Source organism: Sminthopsis crassicaudata, chromosome 3 (assembly GCF_048593235.1).
Source record: "Sminthopsis crassicaudata isolate SCR6 chromosome 3, ASM4859323v1, whole genome shotgun sequence".
In the NCBI taxonomy this organism is placed as follows: Eukaryota; Metazoa; Chordata; class Mammalia; order Dasyuromorphia; family Dasyuridae; genus Sminthopsis; species Sminthopsis crassicaudata.
This window is the reverse complement of record NC_133619.1, coordinates 296,975,878-296,994,923: the sequence shown is the minus strand read 5'-3', so window position 1 is coordinate 296,994,923 and position 19,046 is coordinate 296,975,878. Positions and strand designations below refer to the sequence as shown.

The 19,046-nt window shown below is 32.6% G+C and overlaps 1 protein-coding gene across 1 annotated transcript in view; it reads left to right on the top strand.

The window, feature by feature from the left end:
- The window catches only part of PHEX (phosphate regulating endopeptidase X-linked), a 278,269-nt gene that overhangs the window by 205,834 nt on the left and 53,389 nt on the right, over positions 1 to 19,046 (top strand). Inside the window, exon 15 of the mRNA XM_074300930.1 lies at positions 8,078 to 8,136. Coding sequence (XP_074157031.1) covers positions 8,078 to 8,136 — 59 coding nt within the window. The remainder of the gene's footprint in view (positions 1 to 8,077; positions 8,137 to 19,046) is intronic.

The following is a 19,046-nucleotide window of genomic DNA, read 5'->3' as shown; positions in this document are numbered from 1 at the left end:
TGTAGTCATTGTATGTACTTTATTTTCTGATTCTGTTTTACTTTCTTTTTTTCCATTTTGTATTATTTTATAAGGTTTTTTTGTTTTTTTTTTTAGGTTTCAATGTATTTCTGGCACTAATAGATCTCATAGCATTCAATTATATTTTAGGCCAGACTTGTAATTTCATCAGAATAGGGAAATAAGAAAGAACTTTCCTCTAATGGACATCTGCAATTATTCTATAATTTAGGATAGACTTAGATAGTTATAAGGGGAACTGGAAAGTTGTGATGTGGTAGGGATACCAGTTTGTATGTGTCAGAGTTAGGACTTCAACCCAGGTTCTTTCTGACTGAAAGGTTGATTCTCTTATTATTCCATGCTATCTTTTCTTTCAATTATATTACTGTATTACAAATTATTTAGCCATTTTGTTTTATACATTTAGATTAATTGTAGTTTTAAATTATTTTCTTTTGCAACTATATGAAATGATTTTATAAGATTATTTGAAGAAATAACTTTTTTGGTCATTCTTAATAGAATTTCAGAACATCTTTCCAACAATGGAATTATTGGAAAATGATGATTATTTTTAATGACATTTTAATGATTGCTTTTCTTCAAAAACTGCAAAGCTAAGAACAAAAGGCAATTGACATAAGCTTAATTCCCCCTTGCAATGTGCAAGTTTCTCATCTGCAAATGGGGTAAACACTGACTTTCCCATGGTCTTAGGTGTATTGCTTTTATAAACATAAGGAATTTCTTCTGGAAGGTTTTGAATGTTAGATATCCACAGTGATGTGGTTATTTTCTGTTATTATATATAGGCATATCCAGTGAAATCAGCATTAGAATGTTGGGGGCTTTCTCTGCACAATAACCAGATAGTACTGTAAAGTTTCTTTTCTGGATATTGCCAGTTGGTACCTTTTAGAGGCATTACATGGGGTTTTAGTTTTTTGATGCCCATTGACTTTAATAGCCATCTCAGGGCTTTGAAAATGCATGAGTTAATTGAGTGGGGATGATTCTAAAGTATCTCTTCTATAGCAGTTTACTTTAAACAGTAGGTCATGATTCTATATTTCCTTTAACCCAACATAAATGCTTGTAAAGCACTGAAATAACATTTTGCTTCTTTGTGGGCATGGGAGATAAATACTCTTTATCTTTCATTCTCTTGGAATCCATTTTAGCTGCACTAATGTGCATTGAAGAGGTCCCTCACATGATGGGAATGTCAGCAAGAAGGAAATTAATTGGAAGGTTATCCCTGAATGATATATATTTAGGGTCCCATCCTCCAAATTGTCACATTACCAGCAGGCTTAAAATAAAGGATTTACTCTGTTGCTCAGCATGTCAGAATGTAATTTCTCTTCCTCATCCCATCATTTCCTTTTTTTTTTTTCCCAAGCAATTACTTTAAAGCAGTTTCCCCATTAATTCATTTTCCTTTCTACTCTAAGAAAACACTCTTGGACTTGATTCCTTTACCATTTAAAATATGCTTATACTATAAACAGATCAAATCCCTACTTAAAAATATCTTTTCATTTTCTTAAGTTTTCACTTACTTTGTGTTATATCCTCTCATATAGTATGTGAAAAATAGTGTTTACAATGTATTTGTTATTGCATGTTGGCCAGGAAATTTTTTAGGAACAATAATAAAAGTAGTTTGCATTGATGTAAAATCTTCCAGTTCATCCCTTCATTTGTACCTTCAGGGATGTTGAGGGGGGCACTTCAATATAGGATTAAGGTTAACTATCAGCTATTGGTTCATAATTGAGAACCTATGCTTTTTTTCTCCCATACCCTTCTCCATTATTCCTATATAATAAATATCTATTCAACTGAAACAAAAATCAGCTTATCTTTATCTTGAGACAAAAGACATTATATAAATACACACAGAATATAAACAAAACTTAAAAGAAATTAGAAAACTTGCAAAGGTAAGTGATACCCCTTTACCAAGCAATCATTGAGGTAGGGGAGGGAAAGGAAATGGAGAAGGGATATATTTACCAAGTCCCAGTAGCAGAGATAGTCAAGAGAAACCATAACATTCTATCCAGACAGATTACATCTCCAAGATAAAACTTTAATTTCTTGTGATTATATTCAATTTGGTATCATTTTCACTTGCAGTTGGCTTGTATATATCCCCTCTCCATCCATTCCCAATCAGTAAGGACTTCCAAAATTCCCTTGGGTTTCATCCTCTTCTTGAGTGAGGCAGCTTTTGTCTCTAATGGCCTTTGAATCCTTCATTCCAGCTGGAAATAACTACTCTTCCCATCATCCTCTTTGCTGAGAAGCTACATAAAGTACTTTACATTAATTATCTAATTTCATATATGAGGCAACATGGAATGAATGGAGAACTGGTCTTGGAGACAGGAGATCTGGGTTCACATACAAGCTGTGTGACCTCAGGCAAGTCATACATAGTGCTTGAGGTAGCTAAGATTATAAATTGCTGAGAAGATGCTTTGTGTTGGTAGTTGGAGTTTCTTCTTCTGAGTTCCCTATTATAGTGAATACACAGGTAACATTCTTCTTTTTATTTTATAAGATGGATTTAGAACTAAAAAGGACCACAAAAATTATCTAATCTAAATATTTCAATTTGTAAATGAGATTCAATGATAAAAAATGCCTTGATCAATAGTATCACAAAAATAGTAAGTATATAAATTCAAGTCCTCTGATTTTAAATTCAATGCCTTTCTCATTCTACCATACTGACATCAGCAATTCTTTCATGAAGGTAATAATAATCATAATAGCCAGAGGTGTGCTGGATTCAAACTATAAGAGCTCTCATGGAGCCATTTGTTAAATATTCCTTGGGAACATTTATACCCCAGAAGCTGGCAAATGAAACAAATCATGTCTAGATTTATTATTAAGTTGATGATCTAGACTTAAGAAAGTGATGGGAAAATTTTAATAATGCAGGCTAAACATAAAACTTCACAAAGCTAGTTATTAAACATTTATTAGCTTACCCCTGATCATAACCTTTATTTGTATATATATCTAGGCTACTAAGAGCTTTCTTTATGACAGTCTTATGAAATAGGTAGTTAATAATAGTTCATTTATATATTGCTTTAAGACTTTTAAAAGCTTATTTTCTATAAGCTTATGAGGTAAATAGTATATCATTGTTCCTCATTTGAAAATGAGGAAATTGAGGCTCAGAAGCTTAAATGACTTGACCTAATTACATAATATTAGAGTGGGGACTCAAATCCATTTTCTCCACTGCAAATTCAATAATCTTTCCTTTCCACAATTTTGGGGGTCCATACTCGTGATTGCAGCAGTATAAGAAATTTCAGTTTATGATATCAGTATTGAATCATAAAACTTAGAAATTATTTATTTCATTAATATATAATCCAACTAGTCCAAATATCCATATAAAGTATAAGAAAAAATAACAATATTCAATTTTAAGCTATTATTTGCCATCTTATAGTAAGACTAGTTTAATTTTTTTATTAAGATTTTCTTTATTAAGATTATGTTCTCATCCATCCTTATAGTATCTTTATCTCTATGTTTTCCCTTTGTCTTCTAAATATCTTAGAAAGGAAATATATGTAATTTATTTGAAGATTCATTTTATTTCCTTATGTTTCTTCAGTTCTGTATGTATTATAGAAAATGTTTTGATTTTAAATAAGTAACAGCTTTTTTTTTGGTAGGGAGATGAGACATATTTCCATGTATACAGAAAATTTTATAAAAATATAATAAATAGAATATAATCATGTATGTCAGCAATATTAGATACTATGGGGGTAGTTAGAATAATAGAATTAAAAGTTTGCTAAAAATAAGAAAATAAGGATAAGCCACTGGTCACAGGTTTTCAAGTGCACTTTAAATAAACCTTTGACTGGGCATAATATTATACTCCTGTACTTTCAATTATCAGACAGATTGAGGCTGGTAGATCTCTTGAACTTAAGAATTCTGAGCTACAGTGGGCTACATAGATCCACACACAGTGTTCAGCATCAGTATGATGAGATTTCAGGAGATTCAGGAAATTTCAGGAGATTTCACCAGGTGATGGTGGTGGTGGGTACTAAATTGTTCACTTAAGGGGTGAATCGGCATAGGCTACAAACAACACTGGTCAATTTTCCCGTACTGGTCAGTGATGGAATTGACTCATGCATAGCCTTGGCTTCTTTTAACTAACCCAACCTGAGTAAGATAGAAACATTCACTCTCAAAGATAAATAAATAAAGAGCCCCACCCCCCTGAAGAGAAATTATATTTCTGGATCTATGAGGGCTTTGGGTTTTTTGGTTAGTTTTTATTCATACCTTCCAGCAGTTTAGAATATTTTGAATATCCTCTCATTTTAATTATATATCCAGAAAACACTGGGATGGTGATAATGACAGAGGGTAGAATTATTTAAGTAAATCAAGTCATTGTTCCTGTTGTGATGAAAACTTTTCACAAATGTAAAGTTAGGGAAGCTAAGTTGCCTGGTATTTGTGTGATAGGGCCATTATTTAAAGACATTTCTCCTCCTACTGGATTAAATTAGTTTCCTCCATGAATTCAAAAAAGTTAGGTAACTTCAGCTGCTTCCTGGTTGTCTCTGGTCATATTAATATGGCTTGCTTGTTATCATAGGGCATAAAAAAGCCTGCTCGTTCAGTTATTTGCCCTTCAGATATGGTGAATGTTCCAGAATGATGGAGGTCAGCACTCTGTACCCTTATGACCGGTTGTACTTCCAAATGGAAATATGGAGACAAGGGAAACCTTATCTATTGAGCAAATATACTATATCCCTGTTGAACATCTTTTCTATATTAGGATTAAATAAACCTTCCTTTATCAACTGTTCTATTTCATCCTAACATTGAACCTGAACTCACAGAGTGACAGCCTGAATTGAGGTTTCCTCTAACATTCTGGATTTCCTCTTCCTTGTGTTTTACCTTACATGCAATGTTTTTTTAAATCCTCCTGGACCCTCCAGCTGATGAACTAAATTGTAGCCAGAGTCAAAAAGATCATAGATACAGAACTGGAAGGAATCCCAAAGCTATCTAAGCCAAGTCTCTTATTTTATAACTAAGGAGGCTGAGGCCAAGATAACTCAAATGAAATTGGTGAAAATCAGAAATATTAAGCATTAGAGATTGAATTTAAACACTGGGTTCTCCTTCCTTTTTCTATTGTACAACTAAGAATCAAATCACTGAGAGATTTCAATTAGTTTTCTCAGGAAAATAAGCCATCCAGAGAACTCAGGTTAAAAGCAAATGAATTTAATTCAAGTCCAATCCCAATTTAGTAGAAACATTTACTAGTCCCTGATTAAGAAGCTGGTGTCATTTCAGGTGACAACTGAGAAAGACTTGTAATCTATAATTGACTGGAGAAGAAGAGAATGTCATTCTGACAGCAGGTTTAGGAGCTGGGCAAAATAGTCTTAGGATCACAATCAGTGGTCTAATTTGCTGAATTGACCTTTAGCCAAAGTATCTTCTAATTTCAGGCTGAGACAGACATAAATGGTCTAATGACTCCATGGTTCTGTGGAAGATTTATAGTGGCTTCCACTGAAAGAACTTAGAAACAGGACCTATTTTTGAGCAATGTAAGCAATAATGGTTTGACTTTTTTTTTTATGAGGCTTGTGAGAAATCTTAAATAATAGTATCAAAAAGTTTTAATTATTTAATTGTTTAGTGGTCTATGTAAACAGCTTAAAAATCAATCAATCAACATTTATTAAGCACTTACTATGTGCCAGACACTGTGCTAAGCCCTGGGGATGTAAAAAGAAGCAAAAGTTAATCCTTGCCCTCAATGAGTTTAAAATCTACTGGAGAAAGCAATATGCAAACAAATATATACCATGCAAAATAGTTTGCATTCAGGGTAAATACAAAATAAAGAGGGAAGGCAACTAGAATTAAGAGGAAGTCAAGACTTCCTGTAGAAGGTGGGATTTTAATTGGGAAATAAGGAAAATTCATTAAATGGAGGAAGGAGGACTAGGTATGGAGGTATAGAGAAAATGCCCAGAGATAAGAGATGGAGTGTTTTATTCATGGAACAGCCATGGAACATTAGATCAAAGAATATATGATAGGGCATAAGGTATAAGAAGTCTGGAAATGCAGGGAAGGCACTATGGTATGAAAAGTTTAGATGCCAGAGTATTTTCAATTTGATCCTGGAGACTATAGAAAGCTATTGGAGTTTACTGAGTAGGGAGTGACATGATCACTTTAGTGGTTGAATGGAAAATGGATTGGAATGGGGGGAGAGTTGAGTTAAGCAGATCTACCAAGTTATTGCAATAATTCAAGTGTAAGGTGATGGGGGCCTGCACAAAATGGTAATGGTAGCTGACGAGAAAAGGGGAAGAATATTTGAGAGATATTGCAAAAGTGAAATAGACCTTGGCAACAGATTGGAAATGAGGGGATTATTTTTTGGCAATTTGATTTTAAATTGTCTACTGGACATTCAGTTTAAGACTGAATACAAAAGGCAGTTGGAAACTTGAGAGTGGAAAGTCAGCAGAGAGAATGAAATAGGAAAGGTAAATTTGAGAATCATTAGCATAGAAACTGTAATTAAATGTATAGGAGCTGATGAGATGACCAAGTAAAGTGGTATATAGAAAGAAGAAAAGATGTATCAGCACCTAACCCTGAGGGACAGCTATGGATGAAGAGGATCCAGGAAAGAATACAGAGAAGGAGCTGTCTGATAGGAGGAGAAGGAGGAGTAATGGTATCTCAAAACTTAGAGAAAAAAGTCTATCAAAAAGCAGAGAGCTGTTGTTTGTGTTTTGTTCTCAAAGAAGACCATGCCATTTATAAGGTAATTTTATGACTTGCAAGTGAATTTGATTTAAGTGAAGGATGGCTGTGTAAAGTCTCCTCCAGAGCCCTCAGGGACCAGTGGCAAGATATAGATCAGGATGACTGGAGAAAACCCTGGATTCAGTGGGACACCTTGGCCTTATTAAGCTAAGATATTTTTCAGGTCTCAGTATGAAAAAACGGTCATTCAGTCATTAAAGTTAGGTGAGGCAAAGAAACCTCTTTTAACTAGTTAAACAAAACAAAAAACCAAAAAAACAAAACAAAACAAAACAAAAAACCAAAAAAAAAGGAAATCAATTTGGGAGTGGAAGACTTTCAGGGTTTCTGGCCAAAACAGAAACAATTGCTATTTAAACTAACTCTGAACCATCTGAGAGAGTTATCAACTTTGTAAAAGGCTTCGGAGAGGTCAAGGAGAATGAGAATGGAATAAAGACCATTGTATTTGGCAACTAAGAGATCACCTGTAACTTTGGAGAGAGCAATTTTGGTGGAATGATAAGGTCAGAAGCCAGATTATAAAAGGTTAAGAAGAGAGTAAGAGGGGAGAAAGTAGAAGTACCCTTTCTAGTTTAGTTATAAAGGACTATAGGATTTTAGTTCGCAAAAAAAGGAACGATAAAATTGGGGTTTCTTCTGGATGGAGGATATATAAGCATGTCTGGACTGAGTAGACAGAGAAGTTTTTATTGCTATATTTCTCTCTAAACTTTCTGGATGTCCTTACCTTTCCTCAAGAACTTCTAACCAACAGATTAGAAGCAAATAACTTTTGGAAAGCTAAGCCTGACGCAATCCTTTTAGGCAGAGTCTTGCTTACTTTGGCAAATTCAAAAAGGTCCCACAATATTGCCTTGTTCTTATCTATAAAGAAAACATTTCAATGCTAGAGCTATTGACTTATTCTCTTTCAAAAGCAGAAACACCAACTTTATTTAAAAATTATTAAAACTCAATAAACCTACTTTATTCCTTTTGAAACCTATAGAATATAGCTTAATTACATATAACTGGGAATGTTATTTGTTCAATAATTAGGACAATTCAACAACATTGAACTGATATGACTACTCTGATGTACCATATGACCATTAAATTTCTGTTTTTATTGAATATCCAAAATATATGTTGTGTTCTTTTGGGTACTTGCCAATCAAATGATAATTGGTAGTTGTGTTTCTTTCTCTATCTCCAGGTGGTTCACTAATCCAACTACAGTCAATGCCTTTTATAGTGCATCTACCAACCAGATTAGTAAGTATTTACTTCTTGGTTCTTTATTACACCACTGAAATGGATTTCTCATCACATATTTTTGCAGCATGTTTTTCAAAGAAAGGAACAGATATGGTGAGGAGGTTGTTGGATCTTGTGGCCATATAGGTGTTTCCCTCCTTTATCTCTCTCAGTGCACCAAAGGCAATTTCCTGAGTTTGATGTCCTCTTGAATCTAATACATGCACAAAAATCTCAAATGAAATCATGGAAACAAACATAATTTTAACTTAATTTTAAGTGCCTTTTATTTTTATTTTTAAATTCTCTCCCTCCCTCCATTCCCTTTTTACCCATTGAGAAAAAAAAGAAATACAATAGCTATTATATATATATGGAATCATGTAAAACATAGATCTGCATTGACCAAATTCTAAAGAAAAGAAAGGAAAAAAACTTTCAATCTATATAACCATCAGTTCTTTATGTGGGGATGGATAGTGTTTTTTTCATCATCAGTCCTTTTGAATTGTAGTAGATCATTTTATGGATCAGAATTACTGAGTTTTTCATAGCTATATGATAATGTAATTGCCATGTAAATTATTCTCCTTTTCCTGTTCACTTTGCTTTAACTATTTATTCACTTCATTTACATTTAAAATAAGGTGTTATTTAAAACTATTAAAATCTCAAAATTTATAACCAAAAAAAATTAATCATGAAATAGTTAGAGAAAGCTAGTACTTTCTTTTCATGCTTCTGTGTTATACAAGGCTCCATAGTATTGTGAAATTCCTAACCTGGGGTTTGTGAACATTATTATTATTATTATTTTTTGGTGGAGCAGTAGAGGTTGTGACTTGCCCAGAGTCATGTGGCTAATAAGTATCAAGTATCAGAAGCCAGGTTTGAATTCAGGTTCTTCTGACTCTAGGGCCAATGTTCATCCACTGGATCACTGGGCTGCTCCTATGAACTTGATTTTTAAAGGACTTGATAACCTATTTTAATATATTTCTTTTGTAATCTCATCTATTTTATTTTATTTATGTATAAACTTTATTCTAACAAAATATTCATGAACTTCATCAGACTTCCAAAGGGGTACAAGGCACAGCAAAATTAAAAAAAAAAAAAATAAAAATAAATAAATAAATAAAAATATCTGATATAGTGGGATGAATATGTTCTATTTAGAATCAAAAGACCTAGGCTTGGACTCTAATTATCTCTATCACTTGAAGCCAAAGTTTCTTAACTTATTTGGCAAATGGAAATGATGATAATGCAGCCATTTTATGGGATTGTTGTGAGAATGAGATAATGGAGATAATAATGAAAATAAGAATGATAATCAGACTTTATTTTACAAAATCATTTGAACAAATGATTAACTGAGAGGTGGGAGCACATTGTAAATTATGAGGCTCTATGCAAATGTAAGGTAGTATTAGCATAAATTTTTGTCTTTGGCATGCAGATCCCTACTAGAGTTGATAAGAAAAAAATATAAGCAAGATACCCAGGCCCGCTTAAGTATTTAGGAATCAAAAGGGGAATGAGGAGAAGAAATCCTGCTACTAGAATTTAAAAGTATATATTTAATTTTTATATTTTGTAATGCACTTGTGGTAATAGAATAGTGGATAAAGAACTAGCCTTAGATTCAGTAAGAGGTTTATGTCCTTTTACTTCTAGGAGACAGGTTATTAACTGGATCCTGGATAGATTTCAGAGGGTGGTTAATGAACTTGGATGGAAAAAATTAAATTTTATTTTCACTCATTTCTAACTAAATTTTAGAATTTCCTTCAGTTATTTAAAAATAGTGTTCTAAGAAGTGGTTCATAAGTATCTCCAGAACGTCAGAGTCCATGACACCAAAAATATTAAAAAATGTTTGCATTAGAATAAAATACAAACTTTTGTTTGGCATTTAAAGCCCTTTATGACCTAAATTCAACCTACATTCCAAGCTTTATTACATATCCTTCCCTTCACTGCCCTCTTAGGCCAACCAAATTGCTTTTCTTACTGATACTCACAACAATACTACATCTTCTTGTCTGTACTTCTTCACAAACCTCTCCCTTTGTCTAGAATATAAACCTCTTTCCTTATTTTCTTAGAACCCCTACTTTCCTTCAAAGTTGAGTTCATATTCTTCTTATATAAGGTTATTCTTGATCCTTCCATCTGCCAATTCCACCTTACTTAATTACCTTTTCAATTTTGTATATATTTTTTGTGTACATAAATGTATATCTATTATTATATATAAGTAATATATAGAATTAGATACCTTGTTTTTATTTTGTATGTATTTTGTATGTGTATACATATTTCCATACAAATATGTACCTGTTATTACACGTAATACATACATATGTGTATATATATATAGAGAATACTTTGTATTTATTTTGTGAATTTTGTATGTATAGACATATTTATGTATGCACAGATAAATATGTACACATATATATGCTTTATTACATACACACAATCTATATGTACACATTGGTTCTTTGAAATCAGGGCCTATTTCACATTTACCTTGTACCCTCAGTGGCTAGCATAGTGCCTGCCATATAGTAGACCTTCAAAAAATACTTTTTGATGGATGAATTGATTAATTGAATTTGGTTATATGATCATAAGCAAGTTATTTAGCTTCCTAGTGTTCCAGGCAACAATCTAAGACTTATAAATCACAAACAATGGCTGATCTGTTACATAGATAGGAAGAACTTTATCATAGGCTTCTTTCTCTGGAAAAAAAACATTCATACAGAAAAGTAAATGAATGAATAACAACACTAATAATAAGGAAGATTTTTTTTCCTTGTTATTGATGTTGAGTACATGTTGAGCATGATGATTTTTAAATTAAATTTGTGCTATGGGAAATATTAGGTGTTTGCAGAAGCAAGTCTTAGTGTCAATACTATTCTGTTCTTGGCTACTTTGTTAACAAGTACAAGATACTCTGATTTTTACATCTTAAAGATGTTATTACTCATCTTTCCTAAGTAAGGACAAGATGACTTTTGATTATAGGACATTTATCCTAGGATAGAATAGACAGCTGCCATTCATCATGGGTATTGGGGTAAATATTCCTGCTTTGTCCTGCATGTCTGAAAACCTCTCAGGATCTCATATTTTTATCACTACTTTTCATTAGAGTAAAAAAGCTCCTATATAACTGCAAATTTAAATATAATGGTCAAGACAGGAGCACTAATTTAGTTATTTTGATGAACAGTGAAAGGGAAAATAATTCATAAATATAAAATCATCACACATTAATATTATTTTGAAAACACTAAATTTTTTCCTAATCTTTCAAATTTGACTGAAAGGATATTAATGTATTGGAAAGATCTTTGAGAGTTATCATAGCTTAGAAATAAATATTTCTGTTTCTTAATATTGTGATCATATATTTTAGTATAACTAAATCTATTCTTAAAGAATGAGTTCATTTATATATCTTTGACAAAATAATAGTTTTTATTTCTGGTGAGAGAGAAGTTTCTAAGTATTATTTCATTAGAGCTTCACAACAGGTTGTAAAGTATCTATGGAGAATGATTACTTTTATGATTTAAATTTTTCTTGATGGCTTTTATTTTTATATTACCTACATTTCCAAATATACCTCTTTTTCCAACAAACTACCCAATGAGTCATTTCTTGCAACAAAGAATAAAAAGATGAAAAGAAAAGAGTAATTCAGAAAAACTAACACTCAACTAAATCTGACAATATATGTAAACATATGTAAAATTGTATACCCACAACCTCCAACTCTACAAAAATTGAGAGATATATTCACTTTTCTCTTTTCTAAAGCTTTTTGATTATTATTGTCACAAAGCACTGAGTTTTTGTTGTAATCCTTTCTTTTATGCTATTAATGGATATTGGGTATATATTATTTTTCTGGTTTACTCATCATCAATTCATTTTATTTTCTAATACTTCTCTGTATTCTTCATTAATTATTTATCATCCAGTAATATTGATATACTTAAAAATCCTAATTGACGCGTAGTTTTATTTCTTGTTAACACAAATGAAATGCTGAAGAATGAAAATTTCAGTGTATATTAGCACCTTCCTTTCTGCATTTGACTTCCTTGGGGTATATGTCAACCAGTGAAATCACTTTTCTAAGACTGTGGATGTTTTAGTAACATTTTTATTTTAAGAATGATTTCAAATTGTTTTACAGAATAGTTGGACCCAATTCACAATTCCACCAAAAGTGTATTTATCTTTCCCAAGACCCATCAACATTTTTTGTCCTCTGCCAATTTGAGAGATTGAATCTCTTATATTAGTAATTTGGAGCAGTATTTCATTTGATTATTAGTGGTATACCCTTTTTTTTGAGAGTTGTTTGTTCAGATCCACTAGAGAATGGCTCGTTTTCTTATACCTCTGTGTTAATATCCTATGTATTATAAACATTAGATTTTTATCAGATGTATTTGATGCAAAGATTTCATGCAGAGTTGACAGTTTCTTTATTCAGTTGCACTGATTTTGTTCATGCAAAAACCTTACAATTTTAGTTAATTGAAATGATCTTTTTTTCCTCTCTGCTATTGCCTCAATCCCTTGCTTAGTCAAGGATATTTCTTAGTCCAATTTTACAAAGGTATGACAAACCTGATATGGCCCTAACATACATACTCAATAGAGCAAAAAGAGTATTGGTTAGAAGCTTACAAAAATTTCAAATTATGTGGAATTCTTTTTCCTTATTATTTATTTGAAACCCAGGATTCTTGGCATCCAAAGACAAAAACTGCTTGGAAGAATATTTAATTATGGAATAGTATAGTGGTTAGAACATTGTGCTTAGAATCAGGAAGACTTAAGTTTAAATCCTGTTTTAAATAGTAACTGTGTGTCTTCGAATAAGTCACCTAACCCTGCCTGCATTTTCTCTCATGCAAAATGGAGCTCATAATGCTTTCTATCAGGGTTTTTGTGGGTAATGAATGATGTATCCAGAATTTAAAGTTCAATATGAATAAGAGCTTTTGGCACTATTATAGCTCTAAAAGGAAAAAAAAAAAAGCTTCTGCCAATAGGCACAGCATGAAGAAAATGAATGAAGTAACTCTAGTTTCACTAAATTACATTGATAGTAAATATTTGTTGATGGATTGATTGATTGTAACATCAAGGAAGAAGCAACATTCTAGAATGTTGGATACCTTTGGGATACTATTTCGTTAAATTTTAGATTTTTAAGGAACCTTTAAAATTTTGTTGAAATTAGTTTTTGCAATAAAAAGTACAAATTATTATTATTTTTTTACTTCTATCAACAACACTGCTTTTGTAAGATCTCCCATTATGAAATGTTTGTGCTTGCTGCTCTTTTGAGGTTTGGAATGTGTAGAACAATGAGGTCAGTGGCCTTTAGTTCAGCTTTCGATGTCCACTGGTGCTTAGAGAGGATCAGATCCTACAAGAATCGTCCATGCTTTTACCTTGGAAGAATTGAGCTAATCAAAAGAAGAAGATGTTTCAAAGTAGTATATTGGCTTTCTGCAGCCTCATGGGTAGAATGGTTTTGGAATGAACAGTTTTGAGCAGTGTTTTAATTAAGCGATTCAAGCTGTTCCTATTTTCCTAATGACCAGTGCTTGCTCTCATTGTAAATTACATTCACAGGCAAGAGCATGAGTAATCCTTTGGGTGTCTATATCCCCTTTCTCCTTTCCTTCTTTCTTAGCCAATATTCTTGTCTGAAAATAATAGTGGAGTTTTTTCCTTGTGAATTCCCTCAGCTCCTCACTACTTTACTCCCTTTATTTTTCTCACTGAGAAATAGGAAATTCTTCCCAAAGTAAATGTCTCTATCGATGATGGACTGATCATATAAGCATGTAGCCATCTGTTTAATTGGTTCACATATTTAAGAAGTAACTATACTTAGTAACATCATTAGATACATTTCATTTCAGTTATCATTATCATCTTCTGATTTATGTTGCTTAAGTCTAGCTCTGTTCTTTTAAGAGAGTTGAGAAGAAATTAGAGAACTTGAGTAGTGGAGAGAAAGCTGCATTTGGATTTGGAAGATCTGAGATTGAAAATCTATTTTGCAACAGTTTATTAAGTATGTTACCCTGAGGTGGCTAGAAGCTGTGCTGGATAGAATCTTAGACCTGGAGTTAGGAAGATCTGAGTTTGTCTTCAAACATTTATTAGCTGTGTGTGGACAAGTCATTTCATTTTTGTGAGGATCGTAAGGATCCAATATGACAATATTTGCAATATAGTAGACACATAATAAATTATTGTTTCCTTATTCAGATAAGTCACCTGATTGCTTTTTGTCTCACTTTCCTCAAATTATTTTAATTTTCTTTTTAAGCATGGTATTTACATAATTTGTTAAAAAAACAATAACAATAACACACAAACAGAATTCCATGCATACAATCTAAATTTTAGCACAATATACACTATATTGTGTAAGTGTAAGAATATACTATAAGTCCATGCTGAGATTAAAAAAAAAAAGTAAATTCTGGGAAAATATCCCTAATTTTCAAACCATTCTCATTTCCCCCCGAAAATATTTTAATGAATATTTTACCTCCACTTTACGCAACATCAAAATAGAAAATATAACTTGACAAATAAAAATGAATAGGACGTGGAGCCAAAGCTGGATTAAAAATTATGTTCCCTAGACAGTGGCTTCCTAGTTCTTAGACTGCTGCAATTTAAGGCTTTATATAGAGGACAGATTAAAAACAAGAACTACCTAGCCTGGTGTGTTTTTAGATATTGTTTCAATGAATTGTTTCAACTCACTGTCTCAAAAATTCTCTTGCTTTTGTCTAATGGTGGCCCATTTGTAGAATGCCCCTTCTTCATTCTAGATAATTCTTTTTTTCCAGATAACTTGGGTGTTCAGACAAAACAGTGGGACTTAATTTTTAATCAAATGAGTTTATTTCAGTTCTTTGAATGTCTGCAAAATATAGTATATACATTATCTCATTTAACCTCTCCAACAACCTTGTGAAATTTTTCTTCCAAGTTTCCTCATTTAAAAATGGATATCATACACTTAGCTCACGGTGTTATTGTGACAATAAGAGAAGATACCATTTGTAGAAGCATATTGCCAATTGTGAAATACTAATAGGTCTTTCAGTGACTTGGCCAAAGTTGTAGTAAGGTGGTGAGTGGCAGTGGTAAGTGGCAGAGCAGGGGACTATAATGTGATCATTTTGTCCTGAGTCTCAGCTCAGTACTCATATCTGTTCATTTACTTTGTCACTCAAATAAGTATTTATTAAGCAACTACTATTTACCAGAACTGTGCTAGGTTTAGAGGATATTAGTAAAAACATTATGATCCCTATTTCTTAGGAGCTTGCATTGTTATTGTACAGAATAGCAGAATTTTCTATTGGATAGCTTGTTGTATTTGGTGAACAAAGCTTGAATTCCTTCACTTTTTGCTGTATATACTAATTAGCTTTGTGAAAGACCCTGTGTAAGTCACTGTCCCTGAATCTTTCTGAAGATTCTGAATCTCAGTTTCCTTAACTGAAATGTATATGTGTGTGTGTGTGTGTGTGTGTGTGTGTATGTGTGTGTGTGTAAATAGGAGAGGTGAAGGAGTTGAAAATAGCACCTACTCTATACGGTTGTTGGAGAGATTAAATGAGATAATGTATATATTGTACATTGCAGGCATTGAAGCACACTACATACATTTTAACTTTTATTTGGATTTGATGTGAAACCCTCTAATTTTGCCTAGGGCTTTAAATCTCTTATTCTGTAGTAGGGATAGCTAGGAATTTTTTCTTATTCAAGCTGATAGTACAGTTCATTGCAATACAATAAAATTTAAATCATGTAATCATAGAAATTTAAATACAATATACATGTAGGCTCTAGAATTTGGATTTTCCTTGATTAATTATCCTATAAGAATGAGGTTTTATGGGATAATTAAGGAGAGGAGAAGAATAGTTCTTGCTTATCTTGGTATTCACCCTAAGTTTCTTGCATTCTGTAGTAATCAAGAGAAATCTAAGTATTTGCTTACAGACTTTGATTTAAATGAGCATAGTGTATTTGGGTTTTCTTTCCCAAGTTGTTGGAGTTAAATGAATTAAATGAATGAAAAAGGATCTATTAAATGCCTATAATGTGTAAAACAGTGGCTGGAAGTTAACTTGTGAGACATTATTATTCTTGGGACTTTTGGACTCATTGCTCATCACTGACAATTGGTTAATTGTTGATGTTGATGGTAGCAGGGATGTTGAACTCCAATCTCAGAAAGATTGTTTTTCTAAATGAGGGGCTCTATGGATAGATGGAATTTAGGGCCCAAGCCAAGGATCTCTCACAGAACCATAATTCTTTGTGAAATAGTTAGGTTGATGAATATACTCAGCAATCTGATTCTTGTTTTTTGTTTTAATTTGAAAAATGTATTTTTTTTAGCATACCCAGAGCTTTAGTATAAATTTATATAATTTAATTTATTCAGCATGGGATGTATATCTGTGAAAGCCCTTGTCTAAAATTAGCTTTCATTTTAATATATCTGAAATAGATTCTTGAATTATTATAAGCAAATAAACCAATGCATTGAAAACAAGCATCCCTAAGGGCTAAATGAGTAATTCTATTAGCTTATTTGAAGTACACAGAGCAGTTGATTGCTTTAATTTAATCAAGCATATTCCACTATTTACCAGATAAGGTGCCTAACAAATATGAGACATATTTTCTTCAAAGCCAGGGCCTGAGCTAGTTGAAAACCTTACAATTAATCTAGGAAAGTCACAGGTAGGCTTTTTCTATTAACAGAATAATAGGATTTTAAATAATAGTGTTTGGAGATAGGGACAGCCTCAGGGTTCATTGTCAAGATTTGGGATCTACCGGAGTCCAAAAATTGCAAACCAAATTAACAGAGCCTGAATCACCTTAATTCTCTATATTCCTGACATTTATGCTTTAATTCACTTGATATTCTAAAAAGAAGCCAGGGTCTCAGCATTTAAATCAGCAAGCACTTACTAAGTGCTTATGATGGGCAGGACATTTTTTGGTACTAGATGGCATAGTGGATAGAGTACTGAACCTAGAATCTGTAGGACCATAGTTCAAATCTAGAATCAAATATTTACGATCTCTGTGACCCTAGGCAAGTCATTTAAACTTGATTTCCTTCTCCTACCACAAAAAGAAAGAAAGAATGAAATAATCCCTTCCTTCAGAGCCTTCTATTCTCTTGTAGGGTTGTGGGTAGAGTGATTATTGTCTAGTAGTCCTAAAGGATCTTAGAATTGGAGAGAACTTTTATACATTTAACCTCTGTCCCAAAGTCCATTGTTAAGGAGTTCCTTTTTGGTGGAAATGAACCCCACAGGAAGAACAGAATGGAGATAGAGAGAGGTGAGAACTTCCATTTTCAGCCAGTGTCTCTTTGGGGACTCTTCAAGAGGGACTTCCCTTTGTGACTCTCCAAGTAAAACTCTTTTTCAGGTACAAGAGAGGAATGGAGGAGGTCAATCCCTTTTCAGATTATTGAAGGAAAAGACTGGGAGGAGAAGGCAGTCTCCCTTATGTTCAGGGAACATGATTTGCCACTCTAGAGATTTTGGGGAGTTTCCATTTGGATGAGATATAAAATTATCTTTCTTGGTGAAGCTGAGTTATTTTGCTCTCTATGGGACAGCTTTTTTATTATTTCTATTTTTTGATATGTTCTTCTTAAATATTCCTTCTCTGATTTCAATTTTGTTACAATTTAGATGAATTTTTTTTTTTTTTTTGCTCTTCACTCTGTGTGTCCATTATGGAATTGGTCTTTGGTGAGAACAGGGTTAAGCCTTGGGTATTGAGTTTGGGATCCTCCTTTCCCCTGGAAGTGATAAAGTGATCAGAAGTTAGCTCAAAACCAATCATATCCCTTACACTAACATTATTTAAGGGAGCAGATAGATATGCTTGGAGGACAGTAGGGTGAATGTTGACCCCAACTTCTTGCTTCTCCTCCTGACAAGAATAAAAGTCCCCTTTGGAGAAGGGTCAAAGGAGAAGAAGTTATAGATATTCTCCTATCTTTGAACCACATATAAAAACAGATCGCTCACCACTTACTTGCTCTTTACATATATAATAATAATAGACATCTGTATAATGTTTTAATGTCGGCAAAGTGCTTTATATAAACAATCTTATTAGCCATGTTCCAATTGATAAATCAACAAAAGATAAATATAGTTTATATGAAGTAATCATAGCTATTTATAGACATATAAAAGTGCTCTAACTCATTATTGAAGAATTATAAATTGAAATAATTCTGAAGTACTACCACATGCTATTAGATTGGCTATTAGGACAGATAAAAACAATAATAAATGTTGGAAGGGATGTGGGGAAAAATTAACATTAATGCATTGTTGATGGAATTGTGAACCCATTCACTCATTCTGTAAAACAATTTAGAACTATGCCCAAAGGGCTAAAAAAAAATTGATATCCTTTAATCTAGCAACACCACTACTATATCTTTATCCCAAGAGATTAAAAAAAAAAAAACCAAATAAAAGGGAAAAAAATAAAACCTCTGTGTACACAAATATTTATAAAAGCTCTTTTCTGAGGGCAAAGAATTAGAAATCAAGGGATGTCATCAATTGGAATGGCTGAATGAATTATGGTATATGATTATGATGGAATACTTTTATGCTATAAGAAATGATGAGCAAGATGCTCTCAGAAAAAGCTGGAAAGACTTCCATGAGCTGATAAAAAGTGAAATGGATTGTGTACAAAATAACAGCAATATTATAAGATGATTAGCTGTAAATGACATAACTTTCTTAGCAATATAATAATCCAAGACTAGTCTGAAAGATTTATGATGA